At 38.0% G+C, this 26,732-nt stretch overlaps 1 protein-coding gene across 2 annotated transcripts; it reads left to right on the forward strand.

The window, feature by feature from the left end:
* Window positions 1-2,152: 2,152 nt before the first annotated feature.
* ANKUB1 (ankyrin repeat and ubiquitin domain containing 1) lies at window positions 2,153-25,987 on the forward strand. Of its 2 annotated transcripts, none has more exons than XM_069473103.1 (6): window positions 2,153-2,448; window positions 3,801-3,944; window positions 9,802-10,018; window positions 16,490-16,604; window positions 19,510-20,448; window positions 25,456-25,987. In XM_069473103.1, exons 1-6 carry the CDS (start codon window positions 2,359-2,361, stop codon window positions 25,583-25,585), a joined length of 1,635 nt encoding a protein of 544 aa, XP_069329204.1. In that variant the 5' UTR covers window positions 2,153-2,358; the 3' UTR covers window positions 25,586-25,987. The 2 variants fall into 2 exon arrangements, with proteins under 2 accessions (XP_069329204.1, XP_069329205.1); XM_069473104.1 differs by having other exon boundaries at window positions 3,829-3,944; window positions 9,802-9,936.
* The last annotated feature ends 745 nt before the right edge of the window (window positions 25,988-26,732 follow it).

Genomic DNA, 26,732 nt, shown 5'->3' on the forward strand with positions numbered 1-26,732 from the left:
TTTGAATAATATATCTTATTTCCCCACTCCACCCCCACTCATGCTAGATGCTGCTTTTATCATATACTAAATTCTGGTATATATTTGAGTCCATTTCTATGCTTTCTATTTTTACACTGATTTTGCTGACTTTTCATGTGCCAGTACTACACTGTTTTAATTATCGTAGCCTTACAACATATTATAACATCTGGATGATGAGTGCCCCTCACTGTTCTTCTTTTCCAGAGTTTTTCTAGTTATCCTTACTTATGTATCTTCCTACATAAATTTTAAAACCATCTTATCTAGTTAAAAAAATAATGTTGGTATTTTTATTGAGATAATATTAATTTATAGATTAACTTAGGAAGAATTGATGACTTTACTGATTTTGGACCTTCCTTCCAAGGTTATGGTATGCCTGTCCACTTGTGTGTGTGTATGTATGTGTATATATGTGTGTGTATACATACACACACACACAAATATATATATATATATATTTTTTTTTTTTTTTTTTTAGTGACAGAGTCTCACTATGTTGCCCAGACTGGAGTGCAGTGGCTATTCACAGGCACAATCATAGTGTACTAAAGCCTTCAACTCCTCAGCTCAAGCAATCTTCCCATCCAGCCTCCCTCAGAGCTGGGATTATAGGCACGTGCCACCACACCTAGCTCATATGTCTTCTATATCTATTACTTCTAAAAACTTTTCATTTACGTATATTAATTTTAAACACAGTCACCAAGGGCAATTCTTTGGAGAAGGCAAAGAATTGTGCAGCTATGAGGCTTTAGCAATAGATATTCACAGCAGCTGTAGGAGGGGGAGGGGTAATGTGTTAGCAAGGCACCAAAAGATCATTAACTACATCCTACAATATTAATATGCTATCAAAATGGCAACAGCACAAGAAGATATCATTATGTTGCAACATATTTGAAAAATATGAGACAAAAAGAGTTAGCTTTGTAATGAAATCCTTTGTCCTTTCTATGCTTTTCATTTTGTCAAATTTCTTACAGTTGGAACTCAGGCTAGGAATCAGAAGAGAATCAGTCAACAGATTAACATTTACTGCACACCTATCGTGTGACTCACATTGTGCTAAGTGGTGTTAAGAATAAAAAGAAATGCAAGATGAGGATTCTGCCCTAGTCAGGAGGCATTTCAGGAAGAAGACAAGATTTACGTATATGAATAAACAATCAGACAAAATAGCATTAAACCAAGTATATAATACTGGGGATTTCAGAGAAAAGCCTCAGAATAAAGTTCTAATAAAATGCTTACTCTATAAATTTGAATGATGGTGCTTAATATCTTCACTCACTTTTTTCTTAATTTCTTTTAATTTCTTATGTTTTTAGAGACTAAGTCTTGCTCTGTTGCCCAGGCTGGAATGCAATGACTATTTGTAGGCATGATCATGGCACACTATAGCCCTGAACTCCTGGCCTCAAATGATCATCCTGCTTCAGCCTCCCAAGTAGTTGGGACTACAGGCACATGCCATCATGCCCAGCTTATTCATTCACATATTGAGTGGGGTTTGAAACATTTCCCACCAACACTAAGGAGGATTGAAGGAGATTAACAATAGTAAATTGTTCTAAATAACATAAAGGCAAGGACTAAAAGAAATACCAACTATATTGTGTTGCTCTTCAGCAGATTCTATGATGCAGAGATGGGAAGAGAAAGCCACAGAGTCATTTGCCTACACATTCATCTCCCTGGTGCAAGTGGGTATTGTTCTGTACCCCGTGGCAGGATTAGAAATACTGCCAGGGAACAAATACACAAAGTTGTTATGGAAACCAGAATGCTTCAGCTTGGAGTTATTTACAGAGAACTTTCAGGATTATCACATTTAATAAAATCAACTCTTATTTTGCTTCACTCTATGCTAGTGCATCCCAAAGAGCTATCTTTAAGGGTTCTTCAATCGGCTGTACTTGAGTAAATTTGAATTCAAGAGTCAGTGGATGGTGGTCACATCACAAAAGCGTGTAATTTATATCTAGCATTTTTGTGTTACATGTTTGAGCTTGTTCACACTTGCCTCAACCATTGTCAAGTTTGCTGGTTTCTGTAATATAAGAACAAGGCGACTGTTGACTACTGCCTTCACCAGAGAAACATTTCCTCCAAGGCAGCTGCAACTGTGTTGCCTGATACAGTAATACTGTGGGATCAGGCTCTTCACATTTTCTCAGCTTATCTTTGAGGCTAGACAGTGACAGCTGCCTCTGGCTACCATATTTGCCGTTAATTGTGAATTGAAATTTTTCCAGCTATTCAGTAGGATCTTTGAAACAAGTTTTTGTCTTGTTTTGTTTTGTTTTGTTTTGTTGAAAACGTAATTGCACCATGAGGATTTTCATATCCTTTGAAGGATCTTTTGAACCATTTGATGTTTCAGCAGATGAAACTGTAGAGGCTGTCAAGCTGATGATAAAGGTATGTACTTTGTTCCTGAGCCACCAAAATGTATATTAATTTTAGCTATGCAGTGCAGTTTAAAATATACATGGGGTAGAGATACTATTGGGTATGTTTTCAGCAAACAGGGAACTAACACTATTTGAAAATATCATCATTTGCTTACATGATAGATCAATAAGAAGATACCAAATCTGGAGGTGTTAGACAAGAAAGCAAACTGAGCCAGGAAATTGTCAGGAAAAAAACTGTTTCACTTCTCTTTAGAGAATGTGTGGGTTGTGCATGGGCCCAATGAGATAACTGCAATTCTTCATAAAAGGACAAAAGTAAGACACTAACTTTAGGCTATGCTAAGTGGAGTATGCCAGTTATCAGATAGATGCCTTATTTGGTTGAGCAAGCAACTATAAAATAGCAAAGGATTCTGGAAGCAGAGAGGACTTTAGAGAACTTGTAAGCTATGGCTTCACTTTGCATTTGGGAAAACTGATGCTTGGAGAGGCTCTGAGATCCTTACCTAGGATCACAGAGACAGAAAAAAAAAAAAAGAATTTAGATACAATATCTTCCTTACAAATGTCTTATAAATATTCGCTCTAAAATGAAAAATTAGGAAAAATTTTTAGTTCCTGACCATCAAATATTTAACTTGGAGACGGTGGTCGTTTCCATTTGCTAAGGAGCATTTACTTAACCATAGTTAAACGATAGTCAGTAGATTACTGTGATCACTGAAATCTAGTTCTTCTAACACAGGGATCTTAGCCTTTATGTGTCAGGAATACATTTGGAAGTCTGACAAAGCCTATGGGATTCTTCTCAGAATGTCTTTAAATGCATAAAATAAAATATATATGATAAAAAGGAAACCAATTATATTGAAATACAATTTTCAAATATTAAGTAGCAAATGTGTGATATAGTGACATGTGGGCTTCTTTATTAACCAATTAACTGACAAGTTCTAGCAATGCATCTAATAATTATTGTACTTGCAAAGTAGGGATCAGTAAAAATATTTTGAGATATTTGCAACAACTACAATGTGATATGAAAATATCTGTGATTTCTATTAGTGGCAAAGTCACAGGTACAGATCCTTTAGTTTGCTGCCTACATGCATAATTAAAGGAAAATCTAAATTTCATTTAGGGTTAATAAAATGAAGATGTGTTTTTTTCCCCATCTAAATTCTATTTATAAACTATTTGTGAGGTCTCCAAGTTAAGAACCCCTGTTTAATACTTCTCCCCTTTGTCCCAGACAATTATAATGCTCAGTGGAAAAATGTAAAAGAAAAGTGATTACATTTCTGGTCTAGTAATTTAGAGATGTTCTGATTTCATAATATGCTATTGATTTTTAAGGATTATTTCCACATTCCTCTCTCTGAAGACAAACAAGGTAGGCGGTATCTGGAGCTGATGTATGCTGGAGCTGCTCTAAAGGACAGTTGGAGCCTTGCTGATGTTGGAATATCTTTCTGCTCAACTCTCAAATGCTTTGTTAAGGTATGATAATCAGAATAACCTTTGTCCAAGATGTCTGTCACATTTCGAATAAAGTTGTGGATAAGTCAACCAATGTAATTTCAATACTTAGAGTATTTCTCTTCCATTTGTATCATTGGTCTTTTGCATGCTTTGCGCTGTAAAGGGAAGTAAGATATGGAGACTGGATAGAGTTGCCCCTGGTTTACTCCTTCTCCCCCTGTCCCTTTTGCTGCCTGCCCCACCCAGCCATCACAGAGATCACCACAAACCAATATGAGAACAAGGACAAGAGGCTGACCTAGAATATTGATGTGGGAAGAAGAGGATTTGGTCACTTCAGTGGGGCCATAATGATTAAGGGCAGTGGAGTGAGGAAGGAGAAGAAATTCTCAGCAAAAATAAGAATGAAGAAGTTTCTACATTCAAATCCAGACAGATAGCCTTTCAAATTAGGTGTACATACAATGGAGATAGCTTTTTTCATTTCTAAAGTATCTTTAATCAGTGGTGATTAACTTGGGATCAATGGCTGGGCTTAAGGAGTCTTACAGAACTCTAAAATTTTAAAATATACAAAATTATGTATATGCCTGGAGATTTTTCTGGGTAGAAGATCCTTAACTTTCAGCATTTTTTTTTTTTTTTAGATTCAAGATCAAGTCAAACTTTCAGCAATTTTTTAAAGAGATGAGTGGCCCAAAGAATTTAAAAGCTGCTACTCTAGGATAGAAGTATTATTCTGTACTAGGTCTTTAGCCTATATGAAAACATGAACCTCAAGGAACTTAGTAAAGTATACATTCTCCACTAAATGAGGCACTAATTTCTCATATTTAACGATAAAAAATTTTTCATGGTAGTCAAAGTTAACTCTTTCTTTTAATATGTTCTAGTGATTGATTAAATAGATGCTTAAAAGAAATACACTCCAATATTTATCATTAAATAGTAAAGACAAGTTACAGAATAATAAGCAGTATATGATCCCACTTATGTAAATAAAAAGACCATATTTATATATGTTTTAATGTTTTATGAGCATTTACTTATATTATTTTTATATGCTTAAAGAATGTCTAATTATCATAAAAGGAAATAAAAACAAATGTGATTTCTTCCAATATTCTCCCTCTGATACTCAGAAAATTGTAGTATAATAAATACTTTTCAAAGTAGACCAAATTCCATGTCATTTCTTAATGTCTTCTTTTTATATCTTTAAATATATTTACATACTGTTTTGGTATTATACAGGATCAACCCTCTAAAATTTCCCAGAATTTTCTAATGCCTATAATAAGGTTCAAAATTGTTTATTGTTTGCTTGCTTAGAGATAGTGGTATAAGTTCAATATTAACATTTGAGCTGACTGAAGGAATCTGATGGCTGTTCAGGAATGTATACAAAGTGTGTTAAGAGTACGAATGGGGGCCGGGTGCGGTGGTTCACGCCTGTAATCCTAGCACTCTGGGAGGCCAAGGCAGGCGGATCGTTTGAGATCAGGAGTTCAAGACCAGCCTGAGCAAGAGCAAGACCTCATCTCTACTAAAAAAATAGAAATAAATTAGCTGGACAACTAAAAATATATAGAAAAAAATTAGCTGGGCATGGTGGCACATGCCTGTAGTCCCAGCTACTCCAGAGGCTGAGGCAGTAGGATTGCTTGAGCCCAGTAATTTGAGGTTGCTGTGAGCTAGACTGATGCCACGGCACTCTAGCCCAGGCAACAGAGTGAGACTCTGTCTCAAAAAAAAAAAAAAAAAAAAAACAACCTCTCAAGTTCCATGAAATATTATTAATCTTACTCTTCACTCTGTACAGTAGAATTATACTTAGCAAATTTCTCTCACTAACTTTGAGATGGAAAATACATCTTTAAGTTGAAGGAAAAGAATTACCTAAATATTGTTTTCCATCCTTAGTTCCTATTTAGTTAGATGATAAAACAGGCCTATTCCAAAAGTCTATACTATTTACTATATGTGTATAACGGTCCAAACTGACATTACTGTCTATGTATAGCAGTCCAAAATGAGCTTACCATGACAAAAAATACTTTATGAGAATACCCCATGCCTCAAAGAATACAGTCATACCAACTCTATAATGTTCGATGTATCTCAGGTAACCAAAGGCTGCTTTCTAAGTCATGTTATTGTTTTATTGCATAAATATATATACATATATTTATATTTATTTATATATAAATTTAAGTAGTACCTTTCCTATTTAATGGTTTTTAATATGTTACTTTGTGCAAGTTAGTTCTACCTTTTGAGAATCTAGAATCTCTTAATTCTGGTACAACTTAGAAATACCGTGATATGAACCAAAAACTTTTGCAACGTTCAAAAACTTGGCAAGTAAGCACTTTTCTTTTTAAAAATGTACAAGTATATATGTGTCATGAAATAAATCCAAGATATTTGGCTCCTTTATTGTGCTTATATTTTTGTGAGTGATTACAAGGTTTTGCTTGTGTGAAAAGAGGGAAAGATACTAGATAAATACAGAAATGATCTACCCTTAAATACATTTTTAAAACAGTCAATACTTTTTCCAGTTTCCCTGCATATTATACCTTTTCCTTAACAATAATGTAGACACATTTGGAAAAGGAAAGGGAGGAAGTGATATAAGAATAGTAAGGAATGAACATTGCATTGACTTTTCCTTCTTTGGAAAAGAACTCCTATAGAAGCCATAAGAAATCTTTTCTATGGCATATATCTCTAAATTCTGTTAATATAGGAGTCAGTCCTGACCATCCATTGCTGATGCTGTTGCAGTTCACTGTGTCCCTGTAAACCATGGCACAAGACATTGCAAAAGGCTATGTTTCTTGTCTGGCATGCAAACATTTGCCTCCTTCATTTTGACTTGCATTATTATGGAAACTATTATTTGAGTTTTGTTCACTAGTGTCACCCAGTGCATAGAATAGTACCAGGCACACAGTAGGCTGTACATAAGTATGTGTTGAATGAATGAGTTGATAAAAGCTTGAGAAGTAAAATATGAACAGTAACAAGAAGGTATATAATTGTTGTCCACAACTTCATAGCAAGGTATTGAGATGCATTTCAGGAACTGGATTCCCTTTCTTACTGTGGCATCTCCCCTGCCTCTCTACCCTCAAGGCAAAACACTTCCCAGTATTCTTGCCTTTTCTGCTGACTAGCATCAGTGTGCTTAGTTGCAAGCAGCAGAAACAAACTCTGGATAATTTAAGCAGAAAATAAATATTAATAATTGAAAGGCTACTGGTAGGTCACAGTCTTTCCAGGAAGATTGGAGAATCAGTCTCAGAGATTACACAGCCAGAAATAGCATCATGCCCCAGAACTAGTCCAGGAAGGTCACCACTGCAGCCACCTCTGAGACCTCGAAGCAGGCACTGGACATGCTGCCAGTCCTGCTGCCAGGCCGGCAATGCTGCAGAAATGCCATTACTAGGAGAATCCTCCGTGTCTGCTGCTTCTCTGCCTTACTAGCTCCTAATTTAAAATGGGGGTGGATGAGTAGGCCTAATTGGGAGCACCTTGTCACAGGTCGATGCCCTACGCAAAGGGGACAACTATTTGGCAGGTTGTGCCTTCTAGAGCATGAAGTGGACTCAGTCTCTCGAAGACTCATTCCAGTTTCCCAGACTTGCAGTTACCAAGTGCCAGGGTCAAAACACAGTTAATCCCTTCTGATATCCTTGGAATGTTGTGAAAAGCTGTTTCATGGTGAGAGATTGGGTTAACTGCAAAATCACTGAGTAGGTGTCTATCAAATAAGTTGGAGAAGTTTGTACTATATTGAAGGTTTAAAATTGATTCAGAATGATAAATGTTTTAGCTTTCAAAAGGTACTATTAATGTATAAACACCAAAATCTAGGAGATACGTATATGATTTTACGTTTTGAATACATTTTCATATACAAAAGCATGTATAAACAGGTTTCTTAAAAATGTATAATTACAAATGAAAACAAACTTCTAAAAAAATGACTGTCTTTTCTAAGATGAGCCATAACAAAAAGTATGGGAAGAATTTGGTGAAGAAAGGTATTTCAATTCAGTGTCCTAGACTGCAAGTATAACCTCTCCAGGATACCATAAAGAGAAGTTTATGAAGCCATCTCAACTAGAATTCATTCAGTTCAACAAAAACAAATATTATTTCCCCTTTTTGTTCACTCTGGAATAGCTGGGGCAAGTTTCTGCTTATGTGGTGCTACAACTCCAAAATAGCAAAATATAAAAAAGCAGAACTTTAGTAAAAAAGTATAATAGTGTTCAAAACTTGCACTAACTCCAGTTTTCTTTTAGTCTATTTCTTTTGAACTTTTCCTTTTTTATTGTTAATGTACATGTATGTATTTACAGTGAGTTTACATTTGTTTTTTCAAGACAAAAGTGAAATTATTCCCATGAAATAGAATGTATTTGTTTTTATTGAAAAGAAAGGCACTGTATCTCCTACTATAGTCTCTTAGTTTGTTTGTCTTTGTTTATAAAAAGAAAATCTAATTTTATATGTGTCCAATAATGATTTGTGTATGGTATTGTGTATGGTATTGTTTACTTAAAGGCATCTGACGTCCTTCAGTGTAACTGACCAGTCTTCCTTCATTCAGAATAGTTGGGGAGGAATAACTACAGATAGAGGTAGAGAGATGCCTCCTCTTATGTGGATAAGGTAGGTTAGCAGGTTGCTATTAATTGGCATCTACTGGCTCCCTCTTCATACAACCAACATGAAGAAGTGTCTCTAGTGTGCCTCATTAGAACTCCAAATGGGTTTTTCCACAAGGAAACAAGGTTTATAAAAATGGTGGATTATGCAGAATTAAAATGGTTCAATGAGAACTATGTTCCAGATATGTTATGGATTAAATGGGCCTCGATATCATTCAACATTTATTATTTATTTATATGATAAAAAGTTTCTGAGTGCTAAAAGAAAAAAAATGAACAGTTTCTGTAGGTGTTAATTTCCTTGATATTTAAGAACCTGGCTACATTAACAATTGATAATATTTTCTTCCTTGCACTTTCTTCATCTAAAGATTGCCAGATATTTTGTAATTCTCCCTTGTTAGTACTTGTTGCAGAGTGAGCTATATGTATGCCTACATTATAGAAACTTATCTTTATAAATGTATGATTACTCATATTCTGAGAAGATTCTTTTTAGCCTGTTTCTCTAACATCATATAGTAGCTAGTTAACTGTTAAGAGTAATTTGAAAGCCAGGTGTGGTGGTGAGTGCCCAGCTGTTTGGGAGGCTGAGGTGAGAACTCCTGAGCCCTGGAGCTTGAGGCCAGTAGTTCAAGCCAGCCTGAGCAAAAGCAAGACCCCTGTCTCTACAAAAAATAGAAAAATTAGTCAGGTATGGTGGTATGCGCCTGTATTTCTAGCTAGTTGGAAGGCTTTGGCAGGAGGATTGCTTGCGCCCAGGAGTCTGAGGTTGTAGTGAGCTAGGATGATGCCACTGCACTCTGGCCCGGGCAACAGAGCAAGATCCTGTCTCAAAAAAAAAAAAAAAAAAAAAAAAAAAAAAATTCACTGAAGGTTAAGAATCCACAGCATAAGAAAGGAGTGTTTCCTAAATTAACACCTCTTATGTATCTGGGTCTGTAGATAAGAAGTAAGAACGGTCTCAAAGCCCTGGCAAGTCTCCTTCACTTAATTCAAAGTAGGGAGACTCATTAGTATCCTCAGGACAGAAGAGTTTGCACTTCTCAGACCAGAAGTCAGAGAACTCAACTGGCCATTGCTTTCACCCTTCACAGCTATGTCGTGGGAGCTAGAGATGCTCAATATCACCCTCTGAAATGCTTGTCCCTCCAGACAATAAGTTCCCTCCTTTTCTTTCCCTTTAGGAAGAAGACAAGCCTATTCTCTATGTGTTCAATGGTGTGACTCAGGAGACAATGCCAATAATGGAGGGCACTTCCCTTCTTGGTAAAAAAGTGTCTGATCTGAGAACACTGATAACTCTGAGATGTGGCTTCCCTGTGAGTGTTTACTGTCTTCGGACCCCAGAGGGACTGGAGATGTATGACTGCAACACCCTTAAGGACTACCGGACTGATATTGGTACTGCCCACTACATTTGATAGCAGCTGCTGCTCAGCTCTAGGGTTCTTTGACACCAGATTTTGTAGCTTTTCAAGAGAAAATGGAAATCTGGATTTTTATATGCAATCTGTTAACTTTATTTACATATTTATTTTAAAATAGTTAATATATTTACATGATTTGAATATCAAAGTATAAAAGGATGTGTAGTGGTAAGACTCCCTCTCTCTCCTGGCCCTTCAAGCACTCAGTTCCCTCTCCACAGGTAACCACCATTGTTTTGAAGATTTAGAATCAAAAGCATTTCCAAATTAAATCTCAACAAATGGAAGTATTATTTCTAAACTGAAACCTCTGTAAGGTAATTGTGGATGTAAATTAAAAACACTTCACTTTTGTATCTGGATCTATAGACTAAGAAATAAGAAGTGTCTCACAGCCCTGTCAAATCTTATTCTAAAAGCAAGATTCATTAATATCCTCAGGATAGAAAAGCAAAAAACAGACCATTTTATCTTTTTCTCTTTCAAAATATATTTCAAGAATATATGTCTATATATTCTTGAAGTTCAAGTACATATTCTTTTTCTCTTTTTGGTAGCAAGTGGTGGCATATGATACGCACTATTCTGAACCCTGCTTTTTGCAATTTCATTTTAAAATGTTGCTAGTTATATTAAAATAATCTGTTTAACAGTGTGAAGCCAGCACTGTTCTGGCTGAAAAGCTGCCTTAGTGGACTGGCACTTAGCCCTGGTGGACAGATTACAGACTCTCTTTAAACACTGTTCTTCTAGGTCATGTCCGCTATAGCCAAAAATTAATAAGACAGACTCAAAGGCTGTCAGATTTGTTTTAGCATATTAGAAAATGGCTCAAATCTTATAGAAATTATCACCTGAGGTGAATGAATCTTTGCTGACAATTAGCACATATTTAGATTAATATTGTATGGTAATATTTGTTGCAATGGATTTGAGTTCTCCCAACCTATACATAGGGCTTTGTAGGAATCCTTGAGGTAAGTAGTTTTGCTTCTTATAACTGCTAAATTTGCATTTATTGATACTTCTCCTGACTATTATATTTACCTAGCATTATTCTTTCATGCTATTTTAAATAGAGGCTCTCAAAACTTTGACATCAATTATTGTACCTATTTTTAACCAGAGGAAGTGAAGTTCCACGATTTGTCCTCAGAGTACTTCACTATAAAGCACGTATCTGTTCTGCATGCTTGTTGAAGGCTGAACCCGGCCCAGAACACAATGGAGGCTTATGGGAGGAAGAGCACACAGTGGCATTGTCTCCAAGCAACTGATAATCTAGTTATTTAATGAAATACCAAAGGATAAAACAAAACTAGAATAAACTCTGGATGACTGTTCTTTAGGCCTGTATTACTTAGATTATGATGTGACATTTTTTAAAGCTAGAAGAGAATTTAAAATGGCTTGGCCAAACCCCAACTTTTACAGATTTTAAAAAAGCAAAGTTTCTGAATGATTAAACCACTTGCTCAGGGTGTGTGAAGGGCAACACATAAACCTCTTAAAATGACTCTCTGTGAGTGGGAGTTTTAGGGAATGTGTGTTTTCAGATACAAGGTTAAGAGCCTAACATGATCTGGGTGATGGCTTTGGCCACCATGGGAACACAGGGCATTGGAGGAGAGGCAAGGAAAGAAGGACCTCAAAGGGAAAGGAGGAAGGGCTCTTTGGCCTGCCTGCTTCATACCTTTGCCAAAAGCACCAGTAGCATTCCTTAAGCATCCAGCCCTTTTAATTAGAGGGTAAAGGAGTCCTTGATCAGCTTGTCTTCCAGGTTCTACCCTTTCTAGTCAATGACTCATCCCTGCTACTACCAGGAATTGAGCCTTGACCCCTTTTCCAAAGCCAGTAGAACATCAGGACATTTTGGAAAAGCAGTCCAGGTTGAAAATCAAATTTTTAAGTAGCTCAATTAGGCACTGCACATACTAGCTCATACAGAAATACACAAAGCTGCCTCTGCACCCAGGACATTTACAGTAGAGTGGTAGAAATGAAGCATGCACATATACTTAGTTATAATCCAATAAGCCAGCTCAATGTAGGCCGAAGGGGTCAAGGGAAGGCATTCTGGAGAATGTGGGGCTGGAGCACACAACAATGCAGCAACTATGGATCAGATATCTGAGAGGACGAAGGAAAGACATTCCAGGCTTCTAGGCCAAGAGAAAACATGAGTCACAGGTTCACAGACATGGGCTTATCCCAGGGAGGTACAGAAAGCAGGAGACTGTTCTGACAAGTGGAGGAGGCTTTCTGAGAGTGCTGGGAAACAGAGCTGAGGGCAAATGGAGAAGGGACTCAGAGAAGAGGTGACAGAGTGCAGGCTTAATGTGGTTGCAACCAAAGCCATATGCATTCTCGAACAGAAGTGTTTTAAGAGAAGTTTAGTATGGTAGCAAACAGTATCAAATGTAGAAAGGGGTGAGGAGAGCCTGCAGGTGGCAAGATGCACTAACAGGCACTTTTCATAGTCCCAGAATTAATTAATTCCACTAGAATGGAAGAGACAAATCTGAGAAACACGGGAAGAAGAGACAGGGTATCATACTAGATCATATTTAAGAAGTAGGAAGCACCAAAGAAGCTCTGACACTGGGACAGTGGTGGGGAAATTGAGAAAAGGTGTTATGCTCTGGGTCCTAAGCTTGAGAGATGAGGAAAGTCAGAGAGTACTTTTTATTAAGTTATTCAGCTAGTCAGTTAGTAGCAAAGCTGTAAGTACAACTAAGGTCTAATTATGCTCCGCTATAAACATGGAGCTAGGGCTTGAGTGATGGGTTGGGTTTGCAGATATTGACATAGGTGTCCTGCCCATGGAGGTGGGGGTCAAACTCTAGGAGAGGTACTTTCTTTAGAAAGTAAATATAGAGAGGGATGTATTAAGGGCCAAGGGCTGGTGTCAGGACAAGCAGACAGGAGTCAGAGTCTAGAGGAAAATTGGGGCTTTGTATTGTAACAGATGATGAAAGGCCAAAGACAATTATGAGAAAAACTTTGAGGATTAAAGGTTATTGGTGGGCTCAGAGAAAGCAGCATCCACTTAATAAAGTGGATGGCGAAAGAAAGATTAGAGGAATTAAGAAGGAGATAAGTAATGAGGGGGAAAGGGGGTTTTGCTAGTAGAACATTTAATGACTAACTTATCAAGAATCTATCAAGCTAAACATATCTTAATATTTGGGATTTTGCAACTTGAGGCTTAATGGTACATCACATAGGTCCAACACACACACACACACACACACACACACACACCTTTTCTTGCATCAACCCATATGGTACAGATGTTCATTTTAGCCCCATTTCTAGCTTTAAAATCTCTGCCCTGGGTTTTGCTTTCTTCTTGCTGATTTACATGCTTATCTCTTTGTTATTCTGCCTATATTTTATATATGCTCATAAACTGATAATCATCCTTTCTAGAACAGGGAGTACCTAAACAAATGAGTGAATGAGTGAATGCCTTTACAGGATGATGCCAGTTGGTACTTTTCACTATAAATGCTGTATGGGATGTATTTATGCCTTCTGAGCACATCGCATCTGAGAAACCATTCCAGGAGCAGGGTCTTGTCAGCTTAGACCCTGAAATCTGGGCTGGCTCCAGGGTCCTTCTACCAGCCCTTAGGCCCATGAAAACCTATAGTGTCATTTTAATTACTTTTATTAATGAGAAAACCGAGACTCAGAGAAGTTTAGTGCTCTGATTAGGGTCATAATGCTAATAAATGGTAATCATATACCCAGGACTGGGCTCTTTCCAACAGTTTACGCTGCCAAACCAGTAAACCTTTTTTGATGCCCTTTAAGTTTTGATTAACATTTTGTTTCTGGCCGGGCGAGGTGGCTCACGCCTGTAATCCTAGCACTCTGGGAGGCCAAGGCGGGTGGATCGCTCGAGGTCAGGAGTTCGAGACCAGCCTGAGCAAGAGCGAGACCCCGTCTCTACTAAAAATAGAAAGAAATTATATGGACAACTAAAATGTATATATACAAAAAATTAGCCGGGCATGGTGGCACATGCCTGTAGTCCCAGCTACTCGGGAGGCTGAGGCAGTAGGATCGCTTAAGCCCAGGAGTTTGAGGTTGCTGTGAGCTAGACTGACGCCACGGCACTCACTCTAGCCCGGGCAACAGAGCGAGACTCTGTCTCAAAAAAAAAAAACAAACCAAACATTTTGTTTCCCCTATCAGGGGAAGCCCAAAGAAGTGGTTTTCATATTCAGGAAGAAAAAGTTCAAATGATATAGGCAGATATTGGCTCCTGGAGTATAAATGAAGAACCCAGAAACTTGGGCATCAGGGGCCATGTGAGGAGAGGCTGGAGATGATGACCCGGAATGGGCACTGGTGCTCCCATCTGCTTTCCTGTGGCCTGGGCATGGTAGATGGGTTTGCAAGTAGAGAGTGGGTAGATCCAGGTTTGGTAAAACTCATACAATTTTGTGGCTCCTCTTTAAAAAAAAAAAAAAAAAAAAAAAGAATCCGAAATTAAGAATAGAGAATTAGAAGTTTCATTGGAAGGCTAGCCTGCTGGGTTAGGAGGCCAGCACGAGGCCAGAGGGCGTTTGGGGAGTGACGCAGAACTTATTTGACAAACATTTCCTGAGCATCCACCATGAGCCAGGCTCCACTGAGGAAAGCAGGCACAGCGACAATGTCCCTAACCTCTTAAAGCTTGTGTTTCAGTGGGGGAAGATCAGCGCCAAGAGGCAAACAGAAAAATACCTAATTTTAAATAGAGATAAGAACTATGAAGTAAAAGAAAGCAAGGTAAGGGAATAACGACTGATGCAGTAAGGTTGGAGAGGCTATTTTAGATAGTTGGTCAGTAAATGACATTTGAGCAGAGATTTGAATGAAGACAAGGGGAGGCTGTTGGGAGCGTCTCAATGTAGATTTAGGGGAGAGATTATCTAGACCTGAAATGGGGCAGGGCTGGTTGAGATGGAGGCAAAGAAACAGAGTTCCTAAATATTTATGAGGTTCCTAAATATTAAAGTTGTCGGGCATAAGCAATTATTTAGATGTTGGGGATGAAAAAATGGGAAGGATGAAGAATAACTCCCAAATATCTGGCTTAGGTAGCAAGAAAAATTGATATATTACACCACCAACTCCAACTAATACAAAGAATGCAAGAGAAAAGCAGATTGGGGTGAAAGATGCTGAGTGGTCTTTTAGAATGAAGGGGTTGTGTGCCATCCTCAGTCGGCAACATCCCAGCAGCGGGAGTCTGGAGCTGGAGTAGATGCCTGCCTGGAGATGTGGACCAGAGAGTGGAACACGGGTGGGCAAGGAAGCCATCATCGTCACTGAGATTGCCAGGCAATCAGCCAACAAGTATTTACTGAGCACTTACCAAGTGCCAGGCTGTGTGGCAAGTCCTGAAAAAAAACTTTCCTTTCAATGGAAGCATGAAAAGAAAATCTCCAAATGAGTAAAATAATTTCAAGTGCTGATGACAGGGGCTATGAAGAAGTTAAAATAAGGTCATGGGACAAAGAGTAATGGAAGGGAGGAGGTAGTGGTGGCAGTGATTGCCTTAGCTATTGTGGCCAAGAGGTGTCCTCTGTGAGGACATGATGTTTGAATTGAAAGCGGAATAAAAAGGACACAGTTCTGTGAAAGCCTAGATGAAGACCCTTTCAAGCAAAAGAAATTGTAAGTTGTTGGGTCCTGAGATGGGAGTGGACTTTGTGTGTTTGAAGGACAGGTAAAAGGTCAAGGTAGCTCGAACAGAGTGAATGAGGCAGACTGGAGAAAGGCCAGAGAAGGCGGGGTGGGCCAGAGAGGGAAGAGTTTGGGTTTAATTCCTGGAGGAATGTGTAGAGTGAGAAGAGCAGAAGGCTAAGGAAAGATGTCTGGAAAACACAAGCCTTTCTGTGGTGTCACAGAAAGAACAGATTTTGAAGAGCAAGTGATAAATTCTCCAGCCGCAGTAAATTACTTCTATGTCCATAACAGAGAATGGCTCCTGTTTCATGAAAGATAAAGCAAGCATATTAGCTGATGAGCATCATTCAACTCCCTCACAGCCTATTTGCAAGCTAAAGGCCCAGGAAGGCTGTTTGTCCTGCCATGGGTTTCTTAGTTTCCTCTTCCAATGCAATATCTTTAGTTTACATGGTAATATATATAGCAGCATTAAATCAATGTCTACAGGACTGTTTTTAAGATAGCTGCAAAAATATTTCAGCATTATATGCAATCACTGAGCAGATGAGAAAATGGTAATGCACGGAAGCTAAACGGCTTTTCCAAGCCAATAAAAGCCTAAGCTAAAAATAGCATCCCCATCTCCTTGTTCCAAGGTTACTTTTCATTTTGCATCTAGCTCACTCCTCTGTTTGAGGAAAGCTATCATCAGAAGTTTTATGGATTGCCAAACCACAGTGCTGGGCTGAAATCATAAACTACCTCTCTTGATCCACAGGCACAACACTTCGGTTGGATGTCTGGGATGGATGGAAGGAATTTCTGATGGGTTGTCTCCTTGGACAAAAACTTAAAGTCCAACGCTATTTATCAAAAGAAGGACCAGTACTCAAGTATGGGAGATTAATATTAAATTAATTTAGCAAATGCTGTAATGTTTTACTGAACTTCCACCAGACCTTACGCCTGCAACTCACTCTAAAGCTGGGGCGCTGCTTGATGCCAGTTCCATTTAGCGTGTCTCAACCAGACATTGTTACTGAGGTATTCGCTGGAACAAAACAGTAAGGATGCTACCAGGGTTGACAGTCTTTGGTGACTGGTTGCAATTCAGGTAGACTTTCCTCAGGAAATATCAACTACAGTTGACCCTTGAATAACACAGGAGTTAGAGGCGCTAACTCCTCATGCAGTCAAATATCTTCATATAAATTTTGACTCCCCAAATACCATAATAATAGCCTACTGTTGACTGGAATCCTTACCAATAACATAAATAGTCAATTAACATATTTTGTTTCTTACAAATATGTTTACAAATAAAGTAAGCAATAGAAAATAAAATGTTATAAAGAAAATCATAAGGAAGAGAAAATATATTTACTGTTCTTTAAGTGGAAGCAGATCATCATAAAGGTCTTCATCCTTGTCATTGTCATGTTGAGTAGGCAGAGAAGGAGAAGGAGGAGAAGGAGTTGGTCCTGCCGTCTCAGGGGTGGCAGAGGCAGAAGAAATCCATGCATAAGTGGACACACACAGTTCAAACTTGTATTGCTCAAAGGCCAACTGAAATTAAATAGGTAACTTCAATTTGGTTTGGATATCAGACTTTTAGCAACACTACTTTTTTCCAAGACAGGGCTGTGCTCTGTTTTTCAGGCTGGAGTGCAATGGCATGATCATAGTTCACTGCCACCTCAAACTCCTGGGCTCAAGTGATCCTCTTGCCTCAGCCCCCTGAGTAGGTGGGACTATAAGCATGTACCACCATGCCTGGCTAATTTTTGTATTTTTTGTAGAGGCAGGGTCTCACTATGTTGTTCAGACCAGTCTCAAACTCAAGCGATCCTCCTGCCTTGGTGTCCCAAAGTGCTGGGATTACAGGCATGAACCACCACGCCTGGCCTTTAGCAACACTTTGAAAGCCTGACAGAATAAATACAAATGGTCCTTGGCTTACAATGGTTTAACTTAGATTTTTTGACTTCACAAGGGTGTGAGAGTGATATGCTTTCAGTAGAAATCATACCTCAACTGCACATACAACCATTCTGTTTTTCCCTTTCAGTACAGTATTCAACAAATTACATGAGATATTCAACAAATTACATGAGATATTCAACACTTTATTATAAAATATGCTTTGTGTTAGATGACTTTGCCCAAATGTAGGCTAATGTAAGTGTTCTGAGCACATTTAAGTTTCCCTAGGCTAAGCTATGATGTTCGGTAGGTTACATGTATTAAATGCATTTTTGACTTGTGATATTTTCAACTCACAATTGGTTTATCAGGATATAGCTCCAGCATAAGTCAAGGAGCATCTATCTGTACCTTGACATTTTCATATCCAGTTATTTGCTTTATTTTATTTTATTTATTTATTTATTTTTGAGACAGAGTCTCACTCTGTTGCCCGGGCTAGAGTGCCATGGCGTCAGCCTAGCTCACAGCAACCTCAAACTCCTGGGCTCAAGCCATCCTACTGCCTCAGCCTCCCAAGTAGCTGGGACTACAGGCATGCACCACCATGCCCAGCTAATTTTTTCTAAATATTTTTAGCTGTCAGGTTAATTTCTTTCTATTTTTTAGTAGAGACGGGGTCTCGCTCTTTCTTGCTCAGGCTGGTCTCAAACTCCTGATCTTGAGCAATCCTCCCGCCTCAGCCTCCCAGAGTGCTAGGATTATAGGCGTGAGCCACCGCACCCGGCCGCATTCAGTTATTTAAAAAAAAGAAACAAACAAAAAAAAAAAACGAAACACGTGAGAGTTGATTGGCTGAAAAACATTGTCCACCTCTTCCTAAGCTCACATGTAACTTTTCAAACTACATCTAATACAAGCATTCACACTTTTGCTATACATGAAGTGTAACAAGTATGGCTGGGGCACTAGAGGAGGGTAGGCTTGGAGAAGCAGGTGGGCATTTTAATGTATTAATGCAGTCGACAGCTTCCCAAATATATAAGTTGCATTAACTTTTAGGTTTTAATTCAGTGGTATTTTAGAACAGTGCCCCTCGTGGGTGATTTAATCATGTTTTATAGAAGCCCACACACCCACCAAGAGTTCCAAGGCTCTGTGAAGTAGTAGATTGGAATAGCAGCTTTTAGAATTTTATAAAATATTCAAATATTTAACATCAATTTCTACTGTGAGATAGTGATATCTCTTTTTTCATGTTCTAAATCCAAAGAAATAGCTGTGTTGTATTGTTACTTTTAATAGTGAGTATTTATTGAATACTTTCTTTGTGGCAGACACTGTGTTATATTTATTACCTTATTTAATACTTATCACAATTTAATGAGGTGAATACTTTTTTATCTTGTTTTACAGATGAGGAAACTGAGATTAGGAAACCTGTCCAATGTTACACAGCAAGCAAGGGCAGAACTGGGTACTGGATTCTGACAGTTTAGTGCTTAACCATCTACACTTAACAATTTTTAAGTAAAATCTAAGAGCTCAAAGAATGTAAATCACCAGACTAAAAAGCTCCTTTTTTTCCCTCTATGCTTAATATTTTTCCTGAGCATTTGATTTTTATAAGAAAGACAATCGCTCCAAGGAAACCAGTTTGAATTATTTACATATGCACAGTAGGATAATATGTATAAGTGGGACCAGTATAATTTAACCTATATATCACTATCTGCCTTTTCTAAAAAACATTTTTTAGGTAAAAGTTAAGAAGAAATAAACATTTTAACTAGAATGCCTTCCGAATATTTAGTGTAACTGCTTTTGTCTGTTTGCTGACTTAACACCTCCTCCCCACTTGTTTTACTTATTCAGGTATCAGAAAAGAGTAGTGCTATACATTGCAGCCTTTTATGGGTACGTTGAACTCACTGAATGGGCCTTGAAGCAGGGCGTGAGGCCTCACGAAGCAGTCGGTGTTCACCCCTATCGAGCATGGTGCCATGAAGCCCTTCATGCAGATGTCTCTAAATGCCCCATTCATGCAGCTGCAGAAGCCGGCCAACTGTTGATTCTAAAGGCCTTTGTCAACTGCAGTGTGTTGTGCCTGGAATGCAAAAATGCAGCAGGACAAACTCCCCTGAACATCGCTTTCAAACACAAACATAAAGACTGTGTATTATATTTGCTGAGTAAAATGTGGTCCATGGTTTCTTTTCTGAAAATTTCAGTCCCAATGAGGATTTATATTAAAATAAAACAATGGGTCCTCAGAGCTAAGAGTCACGGTCTTCATAAAAGCCAGCTTTGCGGAGCAAGAGTCTTTTGGGCAAAAGTTGGAGACACTGTAATGGTGGATGGTTTTACCGAACCAAAAATGACCTCGAAGAGCTGGCATAAGACTGGGAACAAGGATTCACAAAGCACCGTGCACAAGCTACCACCTCTCATGGAACAAACTGCAAACAGGAAACCAAGCAATGCTTCGGCAATTTCACAGCCAGATACAAGAGAACAAATCCTCAAATTTCCTCCACTGGTAGATACAAATATGTTCTCTGAATTACAAAGACATCAACAACAAAATCAGAAAAAAATTACTGCCACATCTAGGAAACGACAAAACCTCATAAAAAATATATATCTTCCCCAAGTCCCTCTACCTTCAGTTTCAAGAGTGGGATATTCACACTCATCATTTTACTATATGACACCCAGTGCTGACTTTTTACTAAGGTCCTCCTTTGCATCTTTCTCAGAACACAGTGGGAAGACTCCAAGGCAGAACGCAATCTACTGTTTAGCTATGGCAAGGTAATGCTTTCTCTTTAAACACACAAAGGGCAAACTTTTAATAAGGCAGGTCTAGGGCAATAGTTCATGAAGCTCTACTATGCCACACAAAGTAATACAAGTTTTTCCAATGCATTGATCCCCAGTTTTAAGGACCTCATCTTAACCTTGTGACCAGGGAAAAATGAATTAATACTATTGACCAATCCAATCTATGTAGTACTTTACTCCTCAAGCTTTCAGGAGGAAAAGAGATATAGTGAAAATAGTTGTATTGATTAGCTAGGTCCCTTGCTGCTGCTGCTTTTTTTTTTTTTAAGCTAATAAAAAATTGTTGATTGTAATTAAATGGAGAAGAGGGAAACTTGAAATATGAGAGGAAGACATCAAAAGTGTCATGGAAGACTAGATGGTAATGAAAATGGGAGGAAAGATAGGAACAATTTAATGACAAATTGAACCATAAAGACTTGAGTTGACTTATTAGACAAGATATGTGGGTTGGGGGAGATCTATATTGGATAGAGTGCTAGAATTGACATTAATATTTAAAGTGAGTTAAAAATCTAATTCATTAGCACATTTAAAGAGATACGCAGTGTATCAGAAGTAGACTTTTCAGGCACATTTACTTCATAAGATAGATAAATTTTGGTCAATAGATTTCACTGAAAATACAACTCTGATTAGATCTAAGGGCCCACCCATTACTAATTATGTATTACTGGATGCCAATATTACAGCAGAAGTATAGATTTAAGAGTGGCTTTTCCCCATACTCAGTGTAATGAGAAGGAAAGAAAAAACAAGGCTAGATTGTTTTACTTGCCTTTCTGTATTGGTCTTTAGTTCACTTCTACTTTATTTCAGCTAGGTTGTTGCCACCTAGTGGTGAGAGTAATTCGGGCGCTAAAACTGGCAAAATTCAGGATCTGACATAATGAGGTTGACAATAGATGAAGACATTGCTTAACAGCTTTAGTCTTTGTCATTTGTGAGACTAGAATGTATAAAAAGAGATCATCTAAAATTGATAGTATTTTCTATGAAAATAATTAATTGAAAAAATTATATAGCCAATCTTAAAATCAGGCTGTAAACACAAGAAAGAAAATACTGATTTGTTATATCAACAGAGACATGTTAAAAATGAGTTTATTTTTCAAACATTCACTAAGTGTTTATTATGGCCCACTGATGCACTAGGAAGAATAGAGATGTGCAAAAGTATCTGTTTTTAAGGCGACAAAATGTGTGGTTTTAGATGAGAAAAGCTGCCAGTGTCTATGGGGTGGAATGCTTCCTTGGGAGGGAAGGGAGACTGAGTTATAAAATATACAGTAAAATACATAAAGAGCACTAATCTCACATGTATGGCTTGTTGTATTTTTACATTTTCATATATCCATGTAAGCACCATTTAGATCAGATGCAAACTATTTCCAGCACCCCAAAAATTTCACACATGCCCCTTTCCAGTCAATAATCCCTCTGAAATATAACCATTATTCTGATCTTTGTCACCTAAATTAATTGAGCCTGTCCTTGAACTTCACATAAAGGGCATCATATGGCACATACCTTTTATGTCTGGCTTTTTTTGCTCAACATACTGCCTATGAGATTCATCCCTGTGTTCATGTGTATTCAGTGTTCGTATTTCTATGTAGTATTCCATTTTTATGTAGTGTTATATATCTTTATTTATCTATTTTCCGATTGATGGAAATTTGGGTTGTTTCTAATTTGGAAACTATTTTGAATAAAAATGTATGATTGTTCTTGTATATGAGGTTTGGTGGACATTTGCATTCATTTCTCTTGACTCTATACCTAGGAATGGAATTGTTGAGTCATAAGGTAAGTTTACATTTAGCTTTAGTAAACATTTCCAAACAGTTTTCCAAAGAGGCTGTACTAGTGCGCTGTTTTTTCGTAACCATTATTTCATAAGGATTAGAATTATTAAGGAGAGGTAATTTCAAGGTCAAGAAGGAAATTTCTGGGAAAATATTTCATTAAAGAAAGGGGTTAGTGCAGAAGGGAGACTCATAAGAGGAGAGGTGGTTGGTCTGATTGTGCACTTACTCTGGCAGGGTTACTCCTAGCAAATCCTCTTTCCATTTTTTTCCCAAAATTTTTCTCTTGCTTCTATTCATACCCTCCCCTTCCTCCCCATCTGTTTCCACTCACTTTCCACTGGATCTTCCCAAGATGTGTTCCACCTTCCTTTGTTGGTGGGCTACAAAGAGGAAGGGGAGACCTACAGTCTCGTGCCCCTAAACACTATTCTTGCTCTGGTTCATGATCCCCATAGGAGTCATGAAAGCACTTATGTCTACATGAAGAAGTCAGTCAAAGCAGGCAGTCAGGGATTCTGAGCACTCCTATAAATGACCAATGCAGCTCTTGTGCCAAAAACACACAAACATGAGGAGTGAATGCACACTATCTTGGTGGCTACATGCACCATTACCAAGCTAGTATCATAGCCAGGAGACTGGGAAGAACCTAATGTAATCCTTCATGATGCTGACCCAAGGAATTGAATCAGGGTGGATAAAGTGGCCATCAGATGTTCCTGATTGTATAGAAAGTGGGGTCTCCCAAACCAGGACCCCAGACATGTCATTTGGCATCACATGAAAGTATTTGCTAGACCACATGTCATTCAAGAATACTACCTTTAGATGCATGAAAATATACCTCTCAGAGTTGACTCCAAGATAGTTGTGCTAAGGTGGGTTTGGGTTGGGGAGCACATGTAGCTGGCATAGATATGACAGTGACTGAGGCCAGAAGGTCACACAGAGTCTCATTGTTTAGCCTAGAAGATAGTGTAGGCTTTACACAGATCAAAGGATATCTCCAAGGAATGTCTAGAAAACAGTCTTCCTTATTGCTTATTGTCCAATTCCAGTGAGGTTTATGTGACCTAGAAGTCCAGTTTAGTAAAGATTCAAATGTACAGGGTTGGTCCAGAGGGTTGAGAGTTTGAGTCGACAGTCTACGGCCATACCACCCTGAACATGCCCAATCTCATCTGATCTCAGAAGCTAAGCAGGGTCAGGCCTGGTTAGTATTTGAAGGGGAGAGTTCGAGTGGACCAAGAATAGACAGTAATCCCAAATGCTGACTCTGATGGGCTTTTGTGCTCTGGATAAAGGTACAGCTCTCTGTTTTTATTCTTTATAAAAAGGAATGTCTTGCGCATTTTGTTCACTTTTTCTATCTCCAGTACATAGAATAGTGCCTGGCATACAGTATGTGCTCAATAAATGGTTTTCGAATGAATGCAGAAAAGCCAGGTTTCAAATGCCAGAGAGTAAATTAGGATGGCCTCTGAGCCTAGGAGAAGCTAGGATATGCATCAGAAGGGAGAGAGAGGATTTCAAATTAGGTCAGGTGGGATATGGGGAACGACTAAAAGTGCCTGAGTGATTTTCTTAAGGCTTAAGACCTGATTTTATGGGCAGCATGGGTGGGTTAACTCAGTTTACAGGGCCAAGGGAGACACAGCCATTGAGGTAAAGGATTAATACAGATCAAAAAAGGTGAATCAGGCAGACATGGACCTGGTTCAGATGTTTGAAACACTATGGTACTTTTATGGACGGTTACTCCTAATAGACTGAGTGAAAGGCCTTTGAAAATCTATGGGACTTTGCCAGACAAAGAGGGTTGTGGTAAGGGAAAGAATCCAGATAAAGGTAGTAACATGGTCAAAGGCACTGCTTGTGAGAGGGCAAGCAAGAAACGTAATTTTCGGGAAAGTAAGCAGATTTGCAAAACACACTTTAGCGGACAGAGAGAAATTGACTGGAGGTGAGACCAGGAAGGTAGATTGTACCTACTTTAAAAAGTATCTTGTGTGCCCAATTGGAGAATTTGTTTCTTATTCCCCTTCCTATAGAGTAAGAGGTGGGTGAGAAACTCATAGAAGTTGTTTTTTTTTTTTTTTAACATAAGGTAAGTCACATAATCAGTTTTTGAAGACAAACCTGGTGGAGATATGTAGAAGACTCATTGGAAAGGTGTTGAAAGACTACAGTAGAGTTAGGACACTGCAATAAGAGAAGCAAGAGACCATTAAGACCTAGACTAGAACAGTAGTAGTTAGGGAGAAAGGGAAAGGCCAAATATGAGAGATATTTCAGTAGAATAATCTATAAAATTTGGTCACTAATTTGATGTGGAAGTGGAGAAAGAAGAAATTGAGTTTTGTTTCTATTAATAGTTTTGGAAATGGTTGAAGATAGCAAAGTCGATGTGTAAGAACAAGGATACAGAAGGGGGCAAGTTTAAGAAGAAGATAAAAGATGTTAAACTGGAAGTGTCTATAGGATAAATATTTTTATTGGGTAATTGGAGATACGCAAATTTTAAGGAAGGTCAGGATTTAGGAGTCATGGATAAGGGAATTGAAGCAATGAGTAAAAGAGGCCTCTTAGGATAAGGGTGCAGGAAAAAAGGAGCAAATGTAGACTCCTGGAGGACACCAACATTTAAGGGGATGTAAAACCCCTCTGTAACAAACCATATTTGCATCCTATAACGTGAAAGTAATCCTATCCAAATTTACAAATCTTTATTAGCATATAGCCAGAGAATAGCTGTCATAAAACATTAAGTTCCACTGCATTTCAGTTAAAGACTCTAAAACTATCTGATATCTTTTCAATGAAAAAGGGGAGAGAAGGAAGAGGGGAGAAGAAGTCAGTGAGTATGTGATGTATGGGGCTACCTAGGGAGGTCAAATAGAAAAAGTTTCAACCCACAGAATTCTACTTGACCTTGAGTGGCTTTCTATTAACGGTTGTGGATTCTAAACTTCTAGTACTGCCTTGGAAAAATATCATTCCCACTATATCACAGAGAACTGGTTTTAGAAAGGATCATATTTCACGTCCTATCTACATAAGATAAAGTAGCCACAGCTACAAAACCAACCTAAAGATTTTCATCCTTTCAGTTACGTAAGGGGACAAGATTGGACCTCCTTATAAATTATGACTTGTTTTCTTGCAGTGCCTTTAAAGAGAAACAATGGCTCCAGCAGTTAGAAATAGCAAGAGTCCTGGCCAAAAAGAGCATTTCTAACCTGACTATCCATGGAGGCCTGACGACACATGAAATCTCTCCAGAAATTGTGCTTTGAAAAGTAATGACAACCCCAGCTTGGACAAAGACCTGATCAAATAGAATCTCCAGTTCTAATGTTAACATTTCTAATAACAGTTATAATGCTATCATCTCTGATAACAGTTCTAACGCCAGCAGTTCTAACGCTACACAGCTTTCAACCGGATATTTAACATTTAACACCATGTTTTCTTGGACTTCATCACCCTAAGTGAAAATTTAGGGCCTTTTTTAATTTTTTACATAAAGAATCTGAGGAAGAATTCATAAGAAACTGAGAAGAGTAGTTTTCTATGGAGTGGGAAACTGAGAGGATGGAAAATAAAGGAGTGAGAATTTTTACTGCTTCTTTCTTTTTTGTTTTTCTGGGATTGTTTTAATGCTTTTTGTTTTTTAAGCCATATGAATGTAGAACATAGTAAAAAAATAAAATAAAATTTTAAAATTCTATATAAGGAAAGAGAGCTAGAAATACCATCCAGGTCTAGTGCTGGTCTTAGACATCTTTTGGACTTCTGCTAAAACATTGCTTTCTGTTAATCTTTTTAAATTAAAGTAAACTTTAAAATTATATACATTAGTGAATTGCATGGATCTTAAATGTAAGATTCAATGGATTTGACAAATATATACATCTGTGTAATCAAGATCCCAATCAAGATGTAGAACACTTTCGTTACCCCAAAAACGTTCCTTCAAACTATTATCTAAGTCAATCCCATTTCCCTATAGGCAACTGCTGTTCTGATTTCTATCTCCATAGGTAAGATTTTCAAATCATTGGAATCATATAGTTGTTCACTTTTGTGTCTGGGTTATTTTTCTCAACTTAATGTATGTATCAGTAGTACATTCTTTTTTATTACTGAGTAGTATTTCATTATATGGATGCACCATAATTTTTTCGACTGTGTGGACATTTGGGTTGCCTCCAGTTTTGAGGTATTATGAATAAAGCTCTATGAACATTATTGTAAGAGTCTTTTTTCTGGATATATGTTTTCACTTCTTTGGGTAAATACCTAAGAGTAGAATTGTTGGATAACAGGGTGAATGTACATTTAACCTTATAAGAAACTGCCTAGAGTTCTCCAAAGTGGTTGTATGATTTTACACTTCCACTAGCAATGTACAGAGTTCTGGTTGCTTCACACACTCTCCAA

This window comes from Eulemur rufifrons, chromosome 7, assembly GCF_041146395.1.
Source record: "Eulemur rufifrons isolate Redbay chromosome 7, OSU_ERuf_1, whole genome shotgun sequence".
Lineage (NCBI taxonomy): Eukaryota > Metazoa > Chordata > Mammalia > Primates > Lemuridae > Eulemur > Eulemur rufifrons.

Bases quoted from the DNA above. Each gene is read 5' to 3' on its own strand.
- ANKUB1 (XM_069473103.1), top strand. From the start codon at position 2,359: ATGAGGATTTTCATATCCTTTGAAGGATCTTTTGAACCATTTGATGTT. The intron at 10,019-16,489 runs GTACTGCCCACT...CTTGATCCACAG, and splicing joins GGACTACCGGACTGATATTG to GCACAACACTTCGGTTGGAT. The intron at 16,605-19,509 runs GTATGGGAGATT...TTACTTATTCAG, and splicing joins AAAGAAGGACCAGTACTCAA to GTATCAGAAAAGAGTAGTGC.